Below are 22,334 nucleotides of genomic sequence, written 5' to 3'. Positions count from 1 at the left end.
CACACCCTGAGCTCCGTGGCCCTCTGCCAGCTCCCTCGCTTTCCCTCTCTTGCCCCACCCTCCTGTCCCTCTCTAAGATCCCTCCCCTTGCCTGTCAGCTGGTCCCTTCTCCTTGCTGTCAGTCACCCTGCCAATCTGTCCCCCTGCTGGCTTTGCCGGGCCCTTCAGCCCCTGGGCCACCTGTGCCATCACTTAGATGCTCTCCCCAACCCACAGGACCCTGCCCACTGCTGCCTCAGCAGCACCTGATGTCAGCTCCCGGCCCCCCTCCCAACCTCCTCTCCTCGGCACCTGCTTCCCTGGCGGCCGGCCCTGGTTACCTGGGGCAGGAACATCTGCAGGGAGTCCTGAGTGAGGATGGCGGTGGCTGCGGCAGAGGGCGGCTGCCCCAGGACGATCTTCTCCGGGCTGGATGCCAGGCCCGGGCTGGGCTGGGGGGTGGTGGCCTGGGGTGTGGCGGCGGCCTGTGGGGTGGGGGCCTGTGTGGGCTGCTGCGCCTGTGGCTGCTGGAGGCCCAGGGGCAGTGGCGTGCTGACCGCTGGGGGCGCCTGCGGGGAGGGCTGCACCGTGAGGACGGGCGTGGCCTCCCCAGCAGTGGCGGTGGCAGGGGTGGCCGACTGCACCAGCCCATCCGGGGTGTTGAGCATGGCCACGGCGCTGGGGGGCAGAGTGACCCCTTGGAGGACGGTAGTGGCAGTGGGGCCGGCGGGGGCTGGCTGGCTCTGTGTGGGCAGACTGCCTGCGGCCAGCGACACGGGCATCTGGAAGAGCGCCGACTGGCCCACCTGGATGGGGGCGGCCGAGAGGATGTGGGCCGCGCTGTGGGCCCCGGAGTGGGGGGCCAGCACAGGGCCCAGGCTCAGCGGGCCCGCCAGGTTCTGGTTGGTGAGGATGGGGTTCGCGATGAGCTGTCCACCAGCGTGGGGGGCTGCAGCCGCCAGGATCTGCCCGCCCACGTTGGCCGGCAGGGCCGAGAGCGGCTGCGGGAGCTGGACCGCGGGCGTGCCGGGCAGCAGGAACTGGTTCTGGCCCGGCAGCATGTGCTGGGCGGGGATGACGATGCTGCTGCCTTGGTTCAGAAGATGCACACTCATGGGCTTGCTCAGGGCCCCGGGGGGCTGAGGCGGAGCCGCCCCCGTCGTGGTGGCCGGCGGCTGCTTGAAGACGTTCGCCTGCAGAGTGGGTGCAGGGAAGCCCGACAGCACCACGTTCTGGCCCGCCTTGCCCGCCATGAAAGTCAGGTTCTGGGGGGCCTTGGGCTGCTGCGGGAGGCCCGCTGGCTCGCCCTGGATGGTGAGCGTGGCGCCCGTGGGCGCGAATGGCTTGGGTGTCAGCTGGTAGAGCTTGGGGGGCAACACCCCGGTGGGCTTGGGCTGGATGGGCGTGGGGGTGCGATGCAGGATCACGTTGGGCGCCGGGACCAGCGGCGATGTGCCGAGGCCTGGGGCCACCGCCAGTGGCTGTCCTGAGGGCGCTCCACTGGCCGCTGCCGTGGCAGCCCCCGCCCCTCCGAACACAGAGTTCCCGTTGAGCGTGGTGGCCACGGCAGCCGAGAGGTTCTTCTGGATGACCAGGCCAGCCCCCTGCGGGGAGACACCGGCCGATGCCAGGGTCACCGGCTCCGAGGGGCCGGCTGCCGAGGCTAAGTAGCCGCTGACAGGCACCTGCTTGGCCAGGAGCTGGGAGGTGGGCGTGTTGAGTGCCATGACAGGTTGGCCCACCACCTGGATTGGGGCCAGGCCAAGTGTGGCCGCAGTGGCGCCCCCCGGGCTGCCATTGGGCAGGCCTTGGAGGCCCGGGATGGGCTGCAGGGTCACGTTGCCCAGGCCCACGGGCTGCAAGAAGGGCTGGACGCTCAGGGCCTTGTTGACCACATCCTGGGGCGGCACCAGGGCCTGGTGGGTCAGCACAGTGGGTGGGGCCTGCAGCCCCAGCAGGTCGGTACTGCCGGGGAAGAGAGCCTGGGGCCCCGCGGCCACGGCGGCCGCCCCTCCAGCGGCCGTTGGGCCTGCTCCGCCATCTGCGGGCTGCAGCGTGGGCAGCTGGAAGGGGCCCAGGTCCAGCTCCGCCTCAGCCTCGAGCGTCTGCTCGGTGATGTTGGCCTCTTGGAGGCTCTGCTGGAGGATGTCACAGGGCTGGTCGGCGCCCCCGCTGCCCCCGCCACCGCCCCCTGTTGCAGGAGAGCCCAGGATGTCATCTTCCAGAAAGTCTAGGTCCACACTGGGGGCCGGCTGGCTGGGCTCCGGGTTCAGGTGGTTGCCAGAAGCTTCTTGCACATGGAGCTGGAGGCCAGGTAAGGTGGGAAGGAAAGAGCTAACGTTAGCAAGGCGCTGGGCTGTGGCCACAGCTGGAGCAAAGAACACTCGGGGGTCAGGGCAGCCACGTTCAAGAAAGAACATTCCACTTGCAAGTGGCTGGACCCACGATCAAATCTCAGCTCTGCCAGGGCTTGGCTGTGCCAACCTGGGGCTTGCTTAATCTGACCTCAGTTTCCCCATTGGTACTTATCAGCAGAATGTAATAAAAACAATTTTTTTAAATAGTCTTCCAGGCCCACAACACTTATCTGTAATTCCAAAACCCAAAAAGCTCCAAAAAACCAAGAATGTTTTCCTAATTCTTTTGGCAGTAAAACCTAACCAGAACTGATGTGGCACTTTCAGTGGAACACATTTATTCATGTAACGCGACTCTTTATAAATTTGGCCACAGAAAGGTGAGCGTGTGATGTTACATGGGGCACGAATACCAGATCATCTTTCCAGGATCTGAAAAATTCTGAAGTCTGAAACCCACAGGTTTCCGACAAAGAATCTCAGTACTGTCAGGCTAAAGATCCTGCTGGCGGCGGCAGCTACCACTTGTGGGTTCATGTGCTGCAAGTTCTCTGCTTTTTAGGCGCTTTGCATGCTGCCGTGGACCGGGACACAGGTGGACAAATAGTAACACACACATGCGCAGAACACGCCACAAGCAATACTTGAGCTTATGGCACAGAATCTCCACGGATATCTGACCAGGTAACACACAGAAACCTGTAGTTTGAAAGAGTCTGACTTAATCCGCGTGGAGGGCGCACGGCGGGACCTGGCAGCCGCGTGGGAACATCATCTACCATCATTATTGTGCACGTCGTTGTTAACAGCAGCCCAGCCAGGCGGGCGCTGCCCGGGGCACCCGGCTGGTGAGCGGAGGAGGGTGGCTGGCGGGACGGGGCTCCGGCTCAGCCTCCAACAGACTGAGGCCCAGGTCACCGTGCCCCTCTGATTTCTTAACAACTAAGTGGCCGTAACCAACCTGCCCCCCAGGACGGCTGGGAAATTCCCTGACCTCACGCACGGGGAGGGCTTAGAGCCCAACCAGGGACCTTACGGGCATGAAAAAATGATGGTAATGATGAGAATAAGGATCACAAAATCGCAACGACATAGGATTGTTATTGCTATTGGGTCTATAAATGTAAGAACATTAACGTGACATATAATTGTGTTTCTGGATTTAATCATTTATGTTATGAAAGATAAACTGTTTGGAATATAATATTATGGTGTTGTGAGAACTAAATGAAAATTACCATAAAGGGCCTGGCATATGACGATCAATCATTATGATGAAGAGGGAAGGGCGGGGAAGAGGAGGGGGAGAGGAAAGGAGGAAGGGGGAGCCGCGTGCCTGCATTTAGTTGGGGGGCCCAGCACAGCCAGGAATACAGTAGGCACCTAATAAATGCCCTCTGCCTCCCCGACTCTGGGCTTTGCTTCACTGTCCAGGTGGCAACGGTGGTCTGTGGGTGAGGAGGCCCCTCTCCTGGGCTCACATATCCCCGGGGCTGAGTCTGGGCAGGACCCCAGGCCTCCCCCAAGCCCTCAGGGGAGTGTCCCCCAGAGGACCCCACACCCGGCATCTGCCTCAGCTCCCCAGAACTCCTCTGTACCAGCTGGCCTTCAAGGCCCCAAGGCCTTGGGGACCCTCGCCTCCTTCTCCAAGGGGCCTGCAGGGCTTGGTCACCCATGTCAGCCTCTCCCTCCCACCCAGGGTCTCCCACCTCTGCTCCCTTCTGCGCAGCCAGGGTTCTGGCAGCCACGGTCCCACCTCCAACCCATGAGCTCCCAGCGACTGTCCCCAGTCCTCCTCCCACCAAAGCCCCTCAGGAGGATGAGCCCAAGCCTCCCCTCTGGCCTCCAGGGCCCCCTCCCACTGGCTGCCTGGCGACGACCGGGAGCCGCGACCACTTACCCCAGGACCTTCATAGAAGGCACTTTGGGCCTCCCCGGGATTATCCAGGAGGTCGTCACTGTCGAGCTGCAACAAGACCCACCCACACCCAAGGTCAAAGTCAGCAGGGCAGGCCTGTGCTCTGGAGCAGAAACCAGTTGAGGGTTACTCAGGACAAGGGGTAGGACGGAGGGGGCTGGGGGTTTGGCAAACCCTGCCCCCAGAAAAGAGGCCCCAAACAAGTGGGTTTGCATGCTCAAAACCCAAGGTGTCCCCAGCGCCATGTCCCCTAGCCTGGTCTCTGAAGCTCTTCTGCCATGCCTGCCTTGAACTCGAGATTCCTGCCTCTGTGCCCTTGCCTAGGCTTTGTCCCCTGCCTTGGCCCCTCAGTCCCTTTGCATCACATCCTTCAGCAGCTGCCGCACGTGCCACCTCCTTCCAGTGACTGCCCGCCCCTTACTGAGCGCTCCTCTCTACGCAGCCCAGTGCTTGGCACGCCTCACATCCGGGCATCTGACGTGCCGCACTGTGCCCATCTCTGGGAGGGCAGGGACCTGCTCTGACTCCCAGGGGCATCTTTAGTGCCCAGAACAGGCCCTGGCAGCCACGTCAGCACCAGTGAACGTCTGTCCATGGCTGAGGCCTCCCTAACTTCCTCTCCGGCTGGACATCTCTCCAGAACCCCAACTTGTATCGCCAATATTATTGCCCACTCGCTGGACTTCTGGAATCTGCCCCCAAATCCCAGCCTCAGAAAATGGCACCGCAATCCACACAGTTGCTCAAGTCAAAATTCAGGAGTCATTCTGCAAACTCTCTCTCCCTCAACATCTAATCCACCAGCAGGTCTAGTTGATTCTACCTCCCAAATAGATCCCAAACCCAGCCTCGCCCATCACCCACCGCCTGCACGGTGGCGGCCCAGGCCACCGTCATCCTACTGCACCCACCCACCTCTGCTCTACAAATTATGATACTTCTCCTAGTGGGGTTCAATCCCCTCCCTCTGAGCGTGGCCAGACTTAGTGGCTCCCTCTAGTAACAGTGTAACAGAAGTAAGGGTGTGTGACCTCAGGGAGTAGGTCATTAAAGACACTGTGGCTTCCTCCTTGCTCTCTTAGATCACCCGCTCTGGGGAAGAACAGCTGCCGTGTCATGAAGGCACTCGAGCAGCACTAAGGAGAGGCCACATGGCGAGGGACTGAGCCTTCCTGCCAACAGCCACGGGAACGAGTCACCGTGAAAGCACATCTGTCAGCTCCAGGCAAAGCCTGCAGATGACCACAGCCCCAGTCCACACCTTCACTGCAACCTCAGAGTCCCCGAGCCAGAACCACCCGGCCAAGCTGCTCCCAGATTCCTGACCTTCAGACACTGCAAGAGCTCTGACAAATGTACAAGTCGCTACATGTTGGGATAATCTGTTGCACAGCCACAGATAGCTAATATGTTAGGTTATTAAGTATGAAATGTCCCATTGCCTTAAGCACTAAGTTTGACAGTTGATATCTCTGAAATTTCACTTTGACTCTTGGGTTGTTTTTTTTTTTTTTTTTTTATGATTAGTCAGGGTACATCCTCATTCTTTCAAATGCACGTTTTGGCTTGTGATTATCTTTCAAATTTTTTTTTAGAGCAATTTTTGTGTAACCATGGATAAATCAAAATTCTGTGTTATTTTCGAATATGAGTTCTATCCTGGAACCAGTGGTCACAGACAGTTTGAAATATCAATAAAGTGTTTGGGAAGGATGTGGCTAATGAACGCACAGTACGTCGATGGTTGGCGAAGTTCCCTTCTGGTGATTTCTATCTTGAAAAGAAGCCATGTGGGTGGAAAATGATGAGCTGAAAGCTGTAGTGGAAGTGAATCCATCTCAACCTACACGTGAATTAGCAGCAAGGTCTGACGTGACTATTCCAACAATATTGGACCATTTGAAACAAATGGGCAAGGAAAAGAAGGTAGATGGATGGGTACCCACAGGAATTAAATGAGCATCAGAAGAGAAGTCTTCTCGAAGCTGGCCTTTCTTTGCTGCCAGGACATAAAGGTGAACCATTTCAATGCTGTATTGTCACATGTGATGAAAAATGGATTCTTTTTGACAATTGCAAGTGTTCAGCACAATGGCTGAATAAAGATGAAGTGCCGAAACACAGCCCAAAACCAAATATTCATCAAAAAAAGCTAATGGTGTCTGGTGGTCCAGCGCTGGTATTATCCACTACAGCTTCATGACACCTGGTCAACTGATTACAGCGGCTGTCTACTGCAACCAATTGGACAAAATGATGAGGATGCTTGCAATTAAGCAGCTGAGACTGGTCGATAGAGACAGGCCAATCCTCTTGCAAGACCACATGTTGCACAAACAATGCTACTTAAACTACAAAGGTTGAACTTGGAAACTCTTTGTCATCCACCATATTCACCAGACCTTGCACCAGCTGACTACCACTTCTTCCAGGCTTTGGACCACTTCTTGCAAGAAAAGAATTCAATTCTCAACAAGCTGTGGAATGCGCCTTTTGCGATTCCATCATCACTCACTCTCCAGGCTTCTTCGCTGCTGGCATAAACAAGCTACCCTTAAGATGGCAAAACTGGGTTGATAGCTTAGGTGCATACTTTGATTAACTCTACTGCTTCTTGTTTGAGATATAATAAACTGAACTTTGGATTCTAAATTGGACATTTCATATTTAATGACCTAAAAGCTCCTCAAAGTCCAACAGACTTCTACTCTTCCCGGCCTCGTTCCATTCTCCAGGGAGCAAGTCAAATGTGGCATTCTCCTGCTTAAGAACCCATCAGAACTGTCTGTCACATTCAGAATGAAAATCAACACTCCTCTGTCAGGGCCTTCTGGACCTGCGTAACCTGGTAACTTTTGTCTACTACCATCTCAGCCTCCTACTAGTTTCCCCTTCAGTGTGGCCCCACCAGCTTTCTTTCTGTTCCTTGCAAGCGCTCTTCCATCTTTGTATTTGCTCTTTCCCTCTTTGTGTTTGCTCTTCCTCCTGCCAGGAACACTGTGGCCACCTCCCTTTGGTTCTGCAGGTCTCACCTTCAGTGTTACCTCCTTAGGGCGACCCTCTCTGACCACACTGCACCCATTCATTTTCTTTTAAACCTTTTTTCTCGTGCAAGTAACATTATTATTTTTTATCATACTCTGCATGGTGCTTTTCACCATCACTGTTACTAGTTACTAGTTTCTTTTTTTTTTTGAGACAGAATCTCACTCTGTAGCCCAGGCTAGAGTGCCGAGGCGTCAGCCCAGCTCACAGCAACCTCAAACTCCTAGGCTCCAGTAATCCTCCTGCCTCAGCCTCCCGAGTAGCTGGACTACAGGCATGTGCCCTACCACGCCCAGCTAATTTTTTCTATTTTAGTAGAGATGGGGTCTCGCTCTTGCTCAGGCTGGTCTTGAACTCCTGAGCTCAAAGGATCCTCCTGCCTCAGCCTCCCAGAGTGCTAGGATTACAGGCGTGAGCCACCTTGCCCGGCCCCAGTTACTAGTTTCCTTGTTTACCAAGGAGATATACACGGCACGAGGGCAGGATTTACCATCGGTTTTGCTCACTGCCATAACTCCAGTGTCTGGCTCACAGAAGACACAGGGCAGATGTCCACTGAATTAAGGGGATACGTCTCTCACTGTTTCCTACCCCCAATCATGCAGCCCCCCAAGTGGGGAATGCTGTTCCCCGCCCCAGGACTTACCTTCTCGGATCCATGCAAGAAGTCATTGAGGGCCTGCGGGTCACTGGAAGAGAGAGAGGAAGAGACACTGAGGAGGTGAGGAGCTGGGGAGGGGCGGGCAGGGGCGGGTGGGGGTGGGGAGCCCATTACTCACCAAATCACGTCTAGTAAGCATCTCCCATCCTCATCATCCATCGCCACTGGATGGGTGGGGTCAGGAAGAGGGTGAGGGAGACAAGGTTAGATTCTGCAGCTTGCCCAGCCCCCTCCCTTCAGGGGAGCCCCTCGGAGGGGTCAGCGTTTCTGCTCCCTGAGTCCACGGGGGTGGGTAGGGGTGAGGAGCACCTCCCAGGTGCCCTCCCAGCCGGAAACTCCTGACGGGGGACAGCTTCCTTCCCCTGCCCTCCCCCACCCGAACTCCCCCAGCACCTGATGATGATGATGACGACAATGGCATCAACCAGGACTAAGGGAGCCCTGGCCGTGTGCTTCATACACATTTAACTAAATGGGCCCTCACAGTATCCTGCCACCCCTGCTTTGCAGATGAGCAACTGGAGGCACCAAGACGGTCACTCTCCATCTCCAGGAAGCAGGTGGCAGAGCCCGGCGTGAGCCCAGGGCGCGGCTCCCGACCTGCGCTCTTCACCCCCAGCTGTCCTGCCTCCCTGAACACAGGGCCCTGCCCGGGGCGGGGGTGGCGGGGGGTTGGCCTGTATGTGAGGGGTGAAGGAGGGGGGGAGGGAACGAGAAGGGACCTGGGGCTCAAGGCTCTGGGCCCCCCTGTGCAGTGTGGCTCCTGAGGAAGGAAAGGGAGGGAAGGGTGACGGGGAGCCAAGGCAGAAGCAAGGGAGAAACGCCGCAGGGACGGGTGCTTTGAACCAAGAGGCCACCGGTGTGAGGCTGGGCCTCACTGTCAGAATGATGAGGATGAGGACGGCTAACGTTTGCTGAGTGCTTGCCACGCGCCAGGCGCTGTCTGAGCACTTCACCAACGTTAGCTTGTTCAACCCCCACGGGAAGGGATAGTCAGTCCCATTCGACACCCAAGGAAACTGATGTTCTCTATATTTGCCCATCCACCCTTCCCTCCTTCCCAACTTCCTTCCTTCCTTCTCTACCTCCATTCATCCATCTCTCCATCCTTCCAAATGTCCCTCCATCCATCCACCCACCCACCCATCCCTCCATTCCTCCATCCTGCCAAGCTCGCGTCCCCCCATCTTTCCAAACTTCCGTCTAACCACCCAAGTTTCTCTTCTGCCAAACACCCAAACCAACCCATCCTTCCACCCCCCCCCCCCCCCATTGCTTCCTGCACCCTCTTCTGGCCTCTTAGTGACAGCACACAGGACGAGATGAGAAAGAAGACAACGTCCCTGAACGTGCAGATCTACAGCTCAGGGTTCCTACTCTCTTTTGCCCTGGGGTGGGGGGTCCTGAACCTCACTGGGGATGTGGTGACTGTCGTGGATCACCAGCCCCTGCCCTAAAAAGCCCACATACAAAATCCTACCTGTCCCCCCAGCTGGGTCACAGCCCTCACCCCCGACAGCCTTCCCCGAACTCCCCTAACAGGAGCTCCTCATTGCCACCCCCAACACCTGCATCCTCAAGCGCTCTGCGACATACTGAAGGGTCTCGGACAAGGACCGGTGCTGTGGGGAGTCTGATGAAAGGCCCTCTTGCCAGAAACATGCACGGGGGTGAAAATGCTACACGCTTCCCCGGGGGCCATGGATCCCCCTCCCCATAGCACAAACACATGCACCCCAGAGCCCCACACACCATGGGGACTGTCCCCAGAGAGGCCCCCCGGGCTTCCGCTGCATCAGAGGTGGTGAGCACAGGCTCTCACCTGCCCCGTACCCCTGCCTCGCCACGCTCCCTCCTCCCTGTGCCCCGGGTCTGAGGCCTACAAGCCCCTGCCCTCCCCAACCAGCCCACGGGGGGGGGGGGGGGGGGGGGGGGCGGAGCACAAAAAGGCAAGATCTGCAAAGAATCCTGAAGAAGGGGGACAGGGGTGGGAAGACCCTGCAGGTGGGGTGTGACCCAGGCAGGAGAGGGAAGAGCTGAGGGATGTCGCTACGCCAGGCTCTGCTCAGAAGGAATGTTCCTTCCTCATCCAGGGGCCACAGGGGAACCGGGGAAGGCGGGATGAGGACAACTGCCCCTCCAGGAATGAACTGGGGTGCTTCCCTGGTTACCTGCGCTACAAACGAATCATGAAGGGAAGGAGGGGGTGTCCGCTCCAGGTCTACGCGGGGCCCCCAGCTGGGGACTTGGAGAGGGTCCTTGAGGGGGCCAGCTGTGGAGACAGAATGAGAGAGGCTGTGAGCGAGAGTCAGTGAAAAGGCAAAAGACATCAGGACGGACACACAGGTATGGGGGGCGTGGTTGTGAGAGAGTCGCCATGGACTGGGGGGAAGACAGAGGGAGGGTTGAAAAGATAATGTTAAAGGGGAAGTAAGACAGGAAAGGACACATACAGGTTCAAAATCACACAGAGCAACACCGAACATTACCGTGCATACCGTGTATATATACCACACTGGAAAATATAACATTACACTGTACCATTTACTGGCACTTCAGTGTAATAAAATATCCGTGCTGTCTGCAGCAGTAGTTGGGTTCTAGAAAGCCACCGTGCACACTGAATCGGCCAATCCTGAGCCGCTGCTCCTGGGGAAAACGCAGGACTAGGTTCCTGCCAGCCTCCGGCCACAACACTGTCATCAACCAATCAACGCATCACCTTGCTTTGTGTGTGTTTCTGTTTAAAGACACCTTATTTCATGCATAACGTTGATTCATTCACACTGAGCCCGCAGCCAAGGGGACTGTAACTCGCACCTAAATGACGCTTCTCTAAGGCACATATACTCTCCGAAAGGCACGCAACAGCCTTCCTGCACGTCGGCACCAGGCTTGCAGCCGTTCTGTGCGAAGTCACCAATGAAAGATGCAAAGATGTGGCACTAAAAAGATTGTGAAAAGGACACTAGTTTGCAACATGACGGAAATGAGAAGGCAGAGCGTCGCCTTGTTTGACCTTGGCCGAGAACGTGCACGTCGGGCGGCTCAAACGTGTTTCGCTGCTCTACACGCTTCTGACCAGGAAGGCACCATTTTGGGGTGACAAGTGTTAGCAACAGGCGCATTCGCAAATCTGGAACCTGTGAAGCACGAGGACCAAGTATCACAGTCATGAGGATAAATCACGTTGGTCACAGGCCCCCTGTGTGCTGGGCACTGGCTTAAGCATTCTAAGTGCATTAATTCATTTCACCTCCGCTAAATCTCTGCGACCCAGGTGCTCCTGTCATCCCTATTCGGTAGGTGAGGAGACAGGCTCAGAGGTTAGTAACACGTCCAAGATCCCACGACGAGTAAGGGGCCAGGCTGGGATTCGAGCCTTGGCAGACTCACTCCAGAGGCCCCGCTTTTGACCACCCACCACCCACATACAACCCTCTCGTCATTATGAATATTTCTTTTCCTTTTCTTTTCTTTTTTTTTTTTTTGAGGTGAGGTCTCGAAGTCCTGGCCTCAAGTGATCCTCCCGCCTTGGCCTCCCCAAGTGCTGGGATTACACAGGCCTGAGAGCCACTGCACCCGTCCTCGTCATGATATTTCTCTTTTAATATCCGAAGCAAATATGGGAAAAATGTTAAGATAATATCATGATGCCAGGTGGCAGGGGTGTGCGTGTCATTGTTATCATTTTATGAATGATTGGGATGCTTCAGATTTGAAAAAGCAATAAAGAGATGGGCATGGAAGAGAGAGGAAGGAATGGTGGCTGATAATGAAGAGCTAAGAAAAAAGGAAATTCAAAAAAAGGTGGGGCACAATGGCTCATGCCTGTAATCCTAGCACTTTGGGAAGCCGAGGTGGGAGGATCGCTTGAGGTCAGGAGTTCGTGAGACTAGCCTGGCCAACATAGCGAGATCCCATCTCTACAAAAAAAAGAAAAATTAGCCAGGCCTGGTGGTGCACACCTGTAGTCCTAGCTACTCAGGAGGCTGAGGTAGGGGGATCCCTTGAGCCCAGGAGTTTCAGGCTGCAGTGAGCTATGATGACAACACTGTACTCATGCCCGGGGAACAGAGTGAGACTCTGTCTCTAAAACAAACAAACAAACAAAGAGAAAGGAACAGGAGTGGAGAGCAGCTTCTCCTCAGGTCCCAGACCCCAGAATGATCAAGGAAGACCCTGGCACATGGGATCCTTTCCATCTGGAGTCCAGCTGCACTGCTCCTGGCCTGGAAGTGTTCAAAAGTTCCCCAGGTGGCTCCAGATTCGTTCTTTCCTCCTCCCTGGCTCTAGTTTTGGGTGTGGCCCAACCTCTGTGAACTTTAGACCAGCAGAATTAGAGACAGGAGAGGGTGCTGAATGAGGTGAATTTCCAGGGAGGCCCCGGAGTTCCCTGAGAGAATTTTTTGTGTTTCCATTCCAATGGCAACAAAAGGGGAACTTCCTGGGAAGGGGAAGCGTTCTGCATTGTGATCCAGGTGCGGGTTCCTTGAGGGTTCACAATTTAACCGCTCAGATTTGCATTTCAATGCATATACATTTTACTTTAAAAAACTGTAAAAAAAAGACAGTAATCATGGAGTGGTAGTGAGTGGAAGAAACAAGAACAGCAGATGGGTACCTGGGGGCTTTGTTATACTGTTCTATCTACTTGATATATTTTGGAAAGTTTCCATAACAAAAAGTAAAATACATGCCAATGACAGGCAGGTCTGGGGACCTCTGAGAGGGCCCCTGCCATTTCGGAGCCTGGGCTGGCAGCCACTGCCCAGCATGGTGTGCCTGTGATGTGCACAGGTTCTGGGCCTCAAATCCCCACCCCCCATGAACTAGCTGGGTGACCTTGGGCAAATGACTTCGCCTCTCCAGGCCCTGGTGTCCTCGTCTGCAAAATGGGCACAATCACAGTCCCCCCGGCCCCCATGGTTTGCACACAGCAGATGCAGGCATCGAGCTTACTGGTATTGATGTTATTTTGTGAGTATTATGAAACATGGCTGGCTAATGAGAAAAGGTCAGAAGCGCAGAGACCCCTCTCCCTCCCGCAGCCCCTCCTCATCTCCACAGTCTCAGGACCTGTCCTGGATCTAGAAGGTCAGAGATCAGGAGAGGGACTGGGGTTGCTGCTTTTTTAACAAACCCCCCAGATTTCCAAAGCGCCCACTGCCTGCGCGTGCTTACAGCAGGCATCAAGCCCACCGGGACCAGTTCTGCAGCCAGGTGTCCTGGGTTCCCATCCTGGGACTGCCACTTCCCAGCTGTGTACCCTACAAGTTACTTATCCCCTCTGTGCCTCAGTTTTCCCATCTGGAAAATGGGCATGTTAACAGTATGTCCTTCACTAACACTGTTACACAGTAACACCTTTAATCCTTGGCGTCCTAAAGCACTCTGTAAGTGACAGATACACCAGTTGTAATCATCTTCACCGTCATCGCTGATGTCATCTCATGTGGCGACTCCCAGAGTTTTCTGGCCACAGCCCAGTGAGGCTGCACAGAAGTCCCCAGGCCCCGGCTTTTCCACCTGATGCTGTTTGCCACGTGTCGCCCTCCTGTGGGTTTGGAAGGGTTAATGGATCATCTGCTTCAGCCAAGGGTTAGGGACACGGTCCTGCTGAGACTGAGCCTCCCTGAATCCTTCCACCTACCCTGGCATTACTCCCATTTTCCCGATGAGATAATTGAGGCTGAAAAGAGTGGGGCCACTACAGAGAGAACACTGTGTGACGCTTGCACCGGGCTGACCACGTGTCCTGCAGCTTTCAACCAGGAGGCAGAGGGAGGTTTGTTTTGTTTTGTTTTGTTTTTTTGAGACAGAGTCTCACTCTGTTGCCCGGGCTAGAGTGCCATGGCATCAGCCTCGCTCACAGCAACCTCAGACTCCTGGGCTCAAGCGATCCTCCTGCCTCAGCCTCCCGAGTAGCTGGGACTACAGGCATGTGCCACCATGCCCGGCTAAACTTTTCTATATGTATTTTTAGCTGTCCATATAATTTCTTTCTATTTTTAGTAGAGAAGGGGTCTCGCTCTTGCTCAGGCTGGTCTCGCACTCCTGAGCTCAAACAATCCGCCTGGTTCGGCCTCCCAGAGTGCTAGGATTACAGGCGGGAGCCACTGCGCCTGGCCAGAGGGAGCTTTAAAGACACAAATGAACCCACCAACTGTTGAAAGAGAATTAGAACGCTGCCCGGATATCTAGTGATACTAAGAAATCACGATTAAGGCTGTAGGTGTAACAACGGCAACATTTTTTTTTTTTTCTTTAAAGAGTTCTTGCCTTTTAGACATACAGCCTGAAATACTTAGGGGTGAAATTATAGACTGCCTGAAATTTACTGCGAAACCAGCCAGTTGTGTGTGTTCAAGGGGCATAAAGACCTGAGCTGTCCAATAGAGCTGCCATTAGTCACGTGTGGCTATGTACATTTAGTTAAAATTTTAGTTAAAATTAAATGACATTAGGACAAAAGACTTGAACAGACATTTCTCTAAAGAAGACATACAAAGGCCAATAAGCACATAGAAAGATGCTTAATATCACTAATCATTAGGAAAATGCAATCAAAACCGTGATGAGATATTACTTCAAATTCATCAGAAAGACTATTATCAAAAAACCAGGAAATGACAAGTACTGGCAAGGATGTGGAGAAACTGGAACCCTCGTGCACCGTCGGTGGGAATATAAAATGGTGCAGCCACTGTGGAAAATGGTGAGGCAGAGCCTCAGAACATTAGCAGGCCAATTACTACACGATCCGGCGAATTTCACTTCTGGATAGATCCAAAGAATTGAAAGCAGAGTCCAAAAGAGATATTCACAGCAGCATTCGTTATTCACAATAGCTGAAAGGTAGAAGCAACCCAAGTGCCCACTGACATACGGATGGACAGATGTGACGTGCACACACAGTGGAGCATTAAGGAGGGAAGTTTTGGCCCATATGACAACACGGATGAACTCTGAGGACGTTATGCTAAGTGAAATAAGCCAGTCACAAAAAGACAACTATCATACGATCCCACTTATATAATAAGGTACCCGGGGTTGTCAAATTCACAGCAACAGAAAGCAGAACGGGGGTTGCCAGGGGCTGGGGGGAGGGGGTGGGGAGTTAGTATTTAATGGGTACAGAGTTTGAGTTTAGAAAGATGAAAAGATTTCTGCAGATGGATGACGGTGATGGTTGCCCAACGATACGGATGTACTTAATACCACTGAGCTGTACACTTCAAAATGGTTAAGCTGCCAATTTTTATGTTCTGTGTATTTTACCAAGATAAAAAAAAAAGGAGGGGGGAAAGGCAATTATTATAGAAACATCAAAGTTTTAAAAAATTTTAAATTTAAGAAATTAAATGAGGCCGGGTGCGGTGGCTCACGCCTGTAATCCTAGCACTCTGGGAGGCCGAGGCAGGAGGATCGTTTGAGCTCGGCAGTTCGAGACCAGCTTGAGCAAGAGCGAGACCCATCTCTACTAAAACTAGAAAGAAATTAGCCAAACAACTAAAAATAGAAAAAATTAGCCGGGCATGGTGGCGCATGCCTGTAGTCCCAGCTACTCGGGAGGCTGAGGCAGGAGGATTGCTTGAGCCCAGGAGTTTGAGGTTGCTGTGAGCTAGGCTGACGCCACGGCACTCTGGCCCAGGCAAGAGAGTGAGACTCTGTCTCAAAAAAAAAAGAAAAAGAAAAAGAAATTAAATGAAATCAAACCTTTAGTTCTCAGTCACGCCAGCCACATTCCAAGTGTTCCACAGCCACGCGGGGCCGGTGGCTATCACAGGGGCCAGGGCAGATCTGGGACATTTCCACCAGGACAGGAAGTTCCGCTGCACAGCGGGGGTCTGCGCGATGGTGGAGAAGGGAACACTGGTGGAGCGGGTTCGTGGCGGGGGATGAGGGGCTGCGTGTTTTGTTATTCTATGTTGTGTACACTTGAAATGTTCTACAATGAAAGAATTTTAATTAACAAATACTTTACTATCAAATATCATTCACCTGTCTGATGGTTTAGTTGCGCTGTCTGTCTGTCTCCCCTACCAGAATGTCAGCCCCACCAGGGCAGGGACTCTTGCCTGTTTTGTGTCCCGCCAGATCGCCAGAGCCTGCACAGTGCGTGGCACACAGTAGGCGCTCACTATTTGTGACATGAATGAACGAATTTAAAGAAGTTAAACAGATCCATTCATTCGTTCAAGGGGCAGCCTGGTGAAATGGGCATTTATTAAGCACTTACTGTGTGTATGGGGGTGGGGGGGGTGGAGAGGACACCCAAAGAGCAAAAGCAGACCCAGTCCTTGGCCTTGGAGAACATGACCCTGGTTCTCAGCCAGGGACGGCACTGGGGACCCCTCCCCTCTCCCCACGCATATGCAAAAGCTTTTGAAAAAGTGACTGGGGTAGGGGAGGGGACTCTGCAATTACTGTGCAGAGCTGTCAGCCCAATATTGTCATCAGCACCCTGCCAGCAAGCCTTGGTGTGGACAACTGGCTCCTTGGCCAACCTGCTCGTAGCTCCTCCCCTTGCTGTGAAAGAGTCTACTTCCTGCAGGCACGGCCACGTGACATGAATGAAATGGGAGTGGACACACTGTGTCCCTTCAGACTAGAAGCTTTAAGAGGCATCGCACAGTCCACCTGAGCCCCAGAACAGGACAGACACACAGACAGAGCCACAGGCAATCCACGATGGGCGTGTGCACAAACAAGAAACGAGCCTTTGTGAGCCACTGTGACCCAGGCTTACTTGTTACTGTGGCACCAGGCAGCCGGCGCTGACTGGCGCACCCCGAAGCGCCCGTGCAGCCTGAACGCTTCCTGGGTATCAGGCCCTCTGCTAACTCCACACCCGCTGATCCCGCTGGATGCCCAGGGAAGCGGGAACGGTGCCAATGCACACTGGACAGGGCACAGAGACTCGGGGGACCAGGACACTTGCCCCAAACTACACTGTGGGGCCAGAATTCGAACTCAGACCTCGTGATCGTGCAGACCGCATTCTTCACCACCACGCTATAAAAAGCAGGAAAGGCTGGGCCTGAAAACCACAACCAGCTCGAGAGAACAGCGATGACGCAACAATGACACAGTGTCCTTCCAGAAAGTCGTGTGAATTCTTCCTCCGCTTGTAATGCAATCGGAGTTTTGCGCTGTCATCAGGAGCTGTGTGGAAGCCAGACTGCCTAGCAGGATACAGAATTAAAAGTGCCCGCTAAGCTCCAGAAACAGGCTGATTTTAATTCCCCAGGACGAATCGGAGTAACCCCTCAGGTTACTTGCACGTTAATAAAAATGAAAGTCTGCAGAACCGTGCCATGTGCTGACAGGAAGTGAAGGTGATGTGGCAAACTCTATTTGTCGCTTTCCAGAAGCATTTCCCCACTTCTCCTCCTTCCTTGCTCGCAGAAGCCTAATGCCGTGCAGGGTGACGCTTGCCAAGTCTAAGATGTAAACAAAGACTGTTCCGAGCCAGTCTTTTTCAAACTATGGGTTACGCCTTTGAAGGTTGTGAAATCAAATTAGCAGGTTGTGACCGGGGATTTCTTTAAAAAGTTAACTAGTATGGAGTAAAACGGAATGGAATAGAATAGAAAATATTAAAGTGTATCACATATGGTAAGGGTAAAGATTAGCTGGTGAAATGAGTTTCAATTACGTGTGCCTGTATGTGTGTATACATATAAACATATTTTGTACTGTGAGCTGTGGTCAAGATAGCCTTGAAACAACTGCACCAAGCAAGATGCACTCCTATCCCCTTTATCAGAAGCTCACTTTCCCAGCTTTCTTTGTAGCTAAAGTAGTCACAGTTCTGCAAATAGTAAAAACCAAAGTATATAGACTTGAGGTCTGCTCAATGAGTCTTTCAAGAAGGACTCTGGGAGACTTTTCCAGAAAACAAAAACAGAGCGGCTCTAGAAAGAAAGTCTTTTTCTTCCTGCTTCCAACTTTGAATATAGTTGAGATGACTGGAGCTGTGGCAGCCATTTTGCAACCACGAGGCAGCAAACCTGAGGCTGATAAGCCCACCTGCAGAGGATGGCTTTTGGGAGGAGAGAAAAAGACTGGCTTCTTAATAACGCCTCATGGTCTGCCTGCCTCCAGACTTCTTAATCCTTACTGCTTAATCCGCTATTTGTCTTCCCAGTATCTGCAGCCAAACACAACCTGACACAGAAGAGCTTGCATTTCTAGGTATCTTTGCAACCCATCACAAGGACTCTCACAGCCTTCCATGGGGTCAAGGACTGTCCCTTGTGAAACACTGATTGGGAAGAGAGGCCCAGCAAAAAGGGAGAGGGCAGGTGGAAAGAGGATCTGAAACAAAGACCACTGTAGCTGATTGCAAAAGTGACCAGCAATTCTTCTTCTTCCTGCTCCCATACTCTTTGTAGCTCCTCCTATCAAGGGATGGGGTCTGCTGTTCTACCCGGACCCTGGGCTGGCTTCTTGACTTGCTTTGGCCGACAGAATGTGGTGAAGCGCCGGTGTCTGTTTCTGAGGCCGGCACACTTCCACTCTTTGCCCAGCTGCCACATGAAGCAGCCCAGGTGAGCCTGCTGGAGGATGAGACACATGCCCGTCGTCCCCATCATTCCAGCTAACAGCCAGCCAAGCCCTAGAAGCAGAGCCACCTAGCTGACAAACGGCTGACCACAGATTCCCCAGCCAAGACCAGAAAAGCACCTGACTATGCCCGGTCCGAATTCTAACCATTAGGATCTCGGTTTTGCGTTCAGCTGCTGTGGCAGACTCTATTTTCCAAAGATGGCTGCAATAATATCTCCAATCCCATGTGACCTTCTACGATGCGATCTTGCTATATAATACTTCCCTTGAATTGAGGAGAGATGTGACTACTTCAATCAGTACAGTGCAACTATGTGACTTCTGAGCTAGCTCATTAAAGGAGATTCAAAATCAGCTTCTGCCTTGCCCACCAAGACCCTTACCCTGGAAGGCCGGAGCTGCCATCCTAGAAGTCTCACGACTCTGAGGCTGCCCTGCTGTAGGAAGCCGAAGCTAGCCATGTGGGGCGCCACAAGTAGGTGCTCTGTTGACAGTCCTGTCTTCAGGTCGTCCCAGCTCCAGGGCCAAACATGTGTGTCAATGAGCCTTTAGCCCCCAGCTGGAGTAACCCCCAGCCTTCTACTCATCCCAGCCAAGACCCTGGACATTGTGGAGCAGAGACCCACTGTGCCATGGCAAATCCCTGACTCACAAAATCCATGAGCGAAACACAACAGTTCCTTTAAGCTGCTATGACAATTTGTTAAACAGTAATAGTAACCAGAACAGCTGCTAAGAGTAAGGGCTATTTGTTATGTAGCAAGAGCTAATGGATATAGCTCTGTTTGGTGACTAGGGACCAGTCTTGAGCCCACACCTGACTCATCCAAGTCTTATCCAGCCCCCTCCCAAATCTCTGCAGTCTGTCCCCTCCTCTCCATGACCACTATTCTGGCCCAAATCTAGGCCTCACCATGTCTCTTTTCACCTCTCCACCCACCCAGCCCGTGCTAACATTCAGCTTGTTTGTAAATGGCAGCATGCATTGTTAAAATACTCAAAAACAGCTGGGCGCAGTGGCCCATGCCTGTAATCCTAGCACTCTGGGAGGGCAAGGCGGAGGATCGCTTGAGCCCGGGAGTTTGAGGTTGCTGTGAACTAGGCTGATGTCAGGGCACTTTAGCCTGGGCAACAGAATGAGACTCTGTATCAAAAACAAAACAAAACAAAACAAAAAAACTCAAAAACAGCTGGGTGTGGTGGCTAACACCTATAATCCCAGCACTTTAGAAGACAAAGGTGGGAGGATCGCTTGAGGCCATAGCAAGACCCTCTCCCTACAAAAAAATTTTAAAATTAGCTGGACATGGTGGCATGCACCTGTAGTCCGAGCTACTTGGGAGGCTGAGGCAGGAGGATTGCTTGAGGCCAGGAGTTCAAGACCAGCCTGGACAACATAACAAGACCCCCCCCACACCTAAATAAAAAAAAAAAAATTAAATGAAATACTCAAAAACTTCTTTGTCAACTGGTAAAGAAATGGGGCCCAAGCAGGCTTGGAACCACCTATATTCCTGCACGGTGCTGGGCACTAAGATCCAGCCGTGGGCAAAAGCGGACAGCTACCTTCAGCCGAAACACCGTCAAGCCGCACACGGAGCCTGCCTGCCCTGGCCTGGCTCCCTCCAGCCTCTGCTCCTCCAGGCCGACCACCTTCCTCACTGGCCCCCAGACTAACCTGTCCAAACCCCAGTCCAACCCCTGCCTGGGAACCTTCCAAAGACCTCCCTGGCGTTTGATGTGGTCCAGGCTCTGTCCCATGTGCCCCTGGCTGCCGCCACCTCCCACTTCATCAGCACTGTTACCGTCACAGCCAAGGTCGCTGAGCACTTACTAAGTGCCGGGTGCTGTTCTAAGTGCTTCATCTTACTTCACTTCATTCTCGCAGCAGCCCTGTGAGGCGAACGCCATTACCCTCATGGCCATTTCACAGATGAGGAAACTGAGACAGAAAAGGGTTTGGGCAACTTGCCCAAGGCCACCCAGTTAGCAGAATGGCCGAGCCAGGATTTGAACCCAGGCTGGGATGCCCAGGCCCGTGGGAACTACACAATGGTGTCAGCCGGGCCACCGCCCTGCCAACCCACCCCAACAGGGGTGTGCTTCCCGCAGTGCCCTCACAGGTCCCCACCTCCCCGGCCAGGCCCTCCTCCCCTTACACTGTCCCGAAACGCGCTAGAGGAGGACACTTTGTCTCTGCCTTGGTCAGACAGGCAGATCGGGCGATGCGCCCGCACCTCATGGTACATGGACGCGACATCCCATCATGCCCAAGAAGTTAAGCTCTGCGATGCAGGTCCAAGGTTATCCGTGGTGCATTGAATGGTGGCCCCCAAAACGTATGTCCACATTCCAGATGTGTGGATGTGGCTGTCTCAATTTGGAAAAAAGGGTCTTTGGAGAGAAAATTAAGTTAATAATCTCCAGATGAGATTGTCCTGGATTATCTGGGTAGGCCCTAAATCCAATGACAAGTGTCCTTTTAGCTGAAAAGGAGACTATGTGAAGATGGTGGCAGAGATTAGCATTAGACACCGACAAGTCAAGGAACACCTGAGGCACAGCAGCTGGACGAGGCAAAGGGCTCTTCTCTAGAGCCTTTGGAGGGGCACAGCTCAGATGACCCTGCTGGCCCTGTTGACACCTTGATTTTGGACTTTTCGAACTATAAGAGAACAACTCCCTGTTTTAAGACATCACTTTTATAGTATTTGCTATAGCAGCAACAGGAATTAATATAGCATGTAAGTTTATAAGATAGAAGCACATAATATGTACTGGGTATAAAACATATGTGTATGTATGTGTATGTGCTACCATGTACAGTTGCACAGGATGTTCACTACACAAAGAAAACCAGACAAAGGGGCAAGCGGAGCCTCAAATCCAGTCCAGGTTCTGCTCACACCTGTGAGAAGGGTGGCATCTGCCTGGAGGAAAGAGTCCCCTTTCCCAATTCATATAAGGAGACTCCACAGTTACACCATGTCGCAATTCCGTGCAAAGGCTGAGTAAGAGCTAGCTGGGCCCTGGATCTGTAGCCACTGGCATGATGTGTCTATTTCAAAGCCAGAAAAGGAAAACAGGGAAAGAAATGTTGATTCTTCACCCACCCCCTCCCCTTTTGGGGAAGACAGAGAAAGAGCAATTTGAAGAGCAATTAAAATCTACAGCATCTTTGTTTTAGTGACCTTTAGAGTTCTAAAATCATTGAATTAGTTTAGCCACATAAAAGCGTGCCCCATAAAGCTTGGATTGCTCATAAAGTGACTGAGGTTTAGCTCCTGAAAGCCTCGTTTATACAGGTCGTTACACACTCGAAATGTGTCGTGCAAACTCTGTTCCCTTTTTACCATTCGACGCCGTTCTAAATACAGCTATAAAGCTGCAGGCTTGCCAGGAAAACCAGGTATCTCAAAAGGTTTTCGATTTTTCTTAACACTCTTTATGAGAAATGGAAAAAGCCTGAGAAATGGTGAAGCGCAGGCAATCAGGGTGGGCGAAAGGAATATAAAAGCAATGATTATGTTCACGGACACGGGGCCCCGTGTCATCAGGCAACAGAGAAAGCTTCGAGTTCAGGGGAAAAAACGAGCAAGAGAAGCAAAGGGAAACACAAGTCCCAAGGATATCCCATAGGTTTGTGGACCACTGGTTCCTAAACCCCAGTCTGCACCAGAATCACGTGGGAGCCTTTAAAATATAGGTTGGATTCTGGAATCAGCAGGTCCGAGAGGGGCCTGAGACTGCATTTCTAGCAAGCTCCCAGGTGGTGCTGATATAGCTGGCACACAGACCA

At 53.0% G+C, this 22,334-nt stretch overlaps 1 protein-coding gene across 2 annotated transcripts in view; it reads right to left on the bottom strand.

The window, feature by feature from the left end:
• The window catches only part of BICRA (BRD4 interacting chromatin remodeling complex associated protein), an 81,172-nt gene that overhangs the window by 17,337 nt on the left and 41,501 nt on the right, over nucleotides 1-22,334 (bottom strand). The window contains exons 2-6 of one of the 2 annotated variants that reach the window (XM_069457389.1): nucleotides 10,132-10,232; nucleotides 8,079-8,124; nucleotides 7,946-7,988; nucleotides 4,237-4,302; nucleotides 321-2,282 (exon numbers count right to left, since the gene is read on the bottom strand). In XM_069457389.1, the coding sequence (XP_069313490.1) occupies nucleotides 321-2,282; nucleotides 4,237-4,302; nucleotides 7,946-7,988; nucleotides 8,079-8,119 (2,112 nt within the window). In that variant the 5' untranslated portion in view covers nucleotides 8,120-8,124; nucleotides 10,132-10,232. Of the gene's footprint in view, nucleotides 1-320; nucleotides 2,283-4,236; nucleotides 4,303-7,945; nucleotides 7,989-8,078; nucleotides 8,167-10,131; nucleotides 10,233-22,334 lie in introns of those variants that run through there. The other variant, XM_069457390.1, reaches the window with a different exon arrangement.

Source organism: Eulemur rufifrons, chromosome 24 (assembly GCF_041146395.1).
Source record: "Eulemur rufifrons isolate Redbay chromosome 24, OSU_ERuf_1, whole genome shotgun sequence".
Taxonomy (NCBI): domain Eukaryota; kingdom Metazoa; phylum Chordata; class Mammalia; order Primates; family Lemuridae; genus Eulemur; species Eulemur rufifrons.
This window is presented reverse-complemented; position numbering and strand designations above follow the sequence as displayed.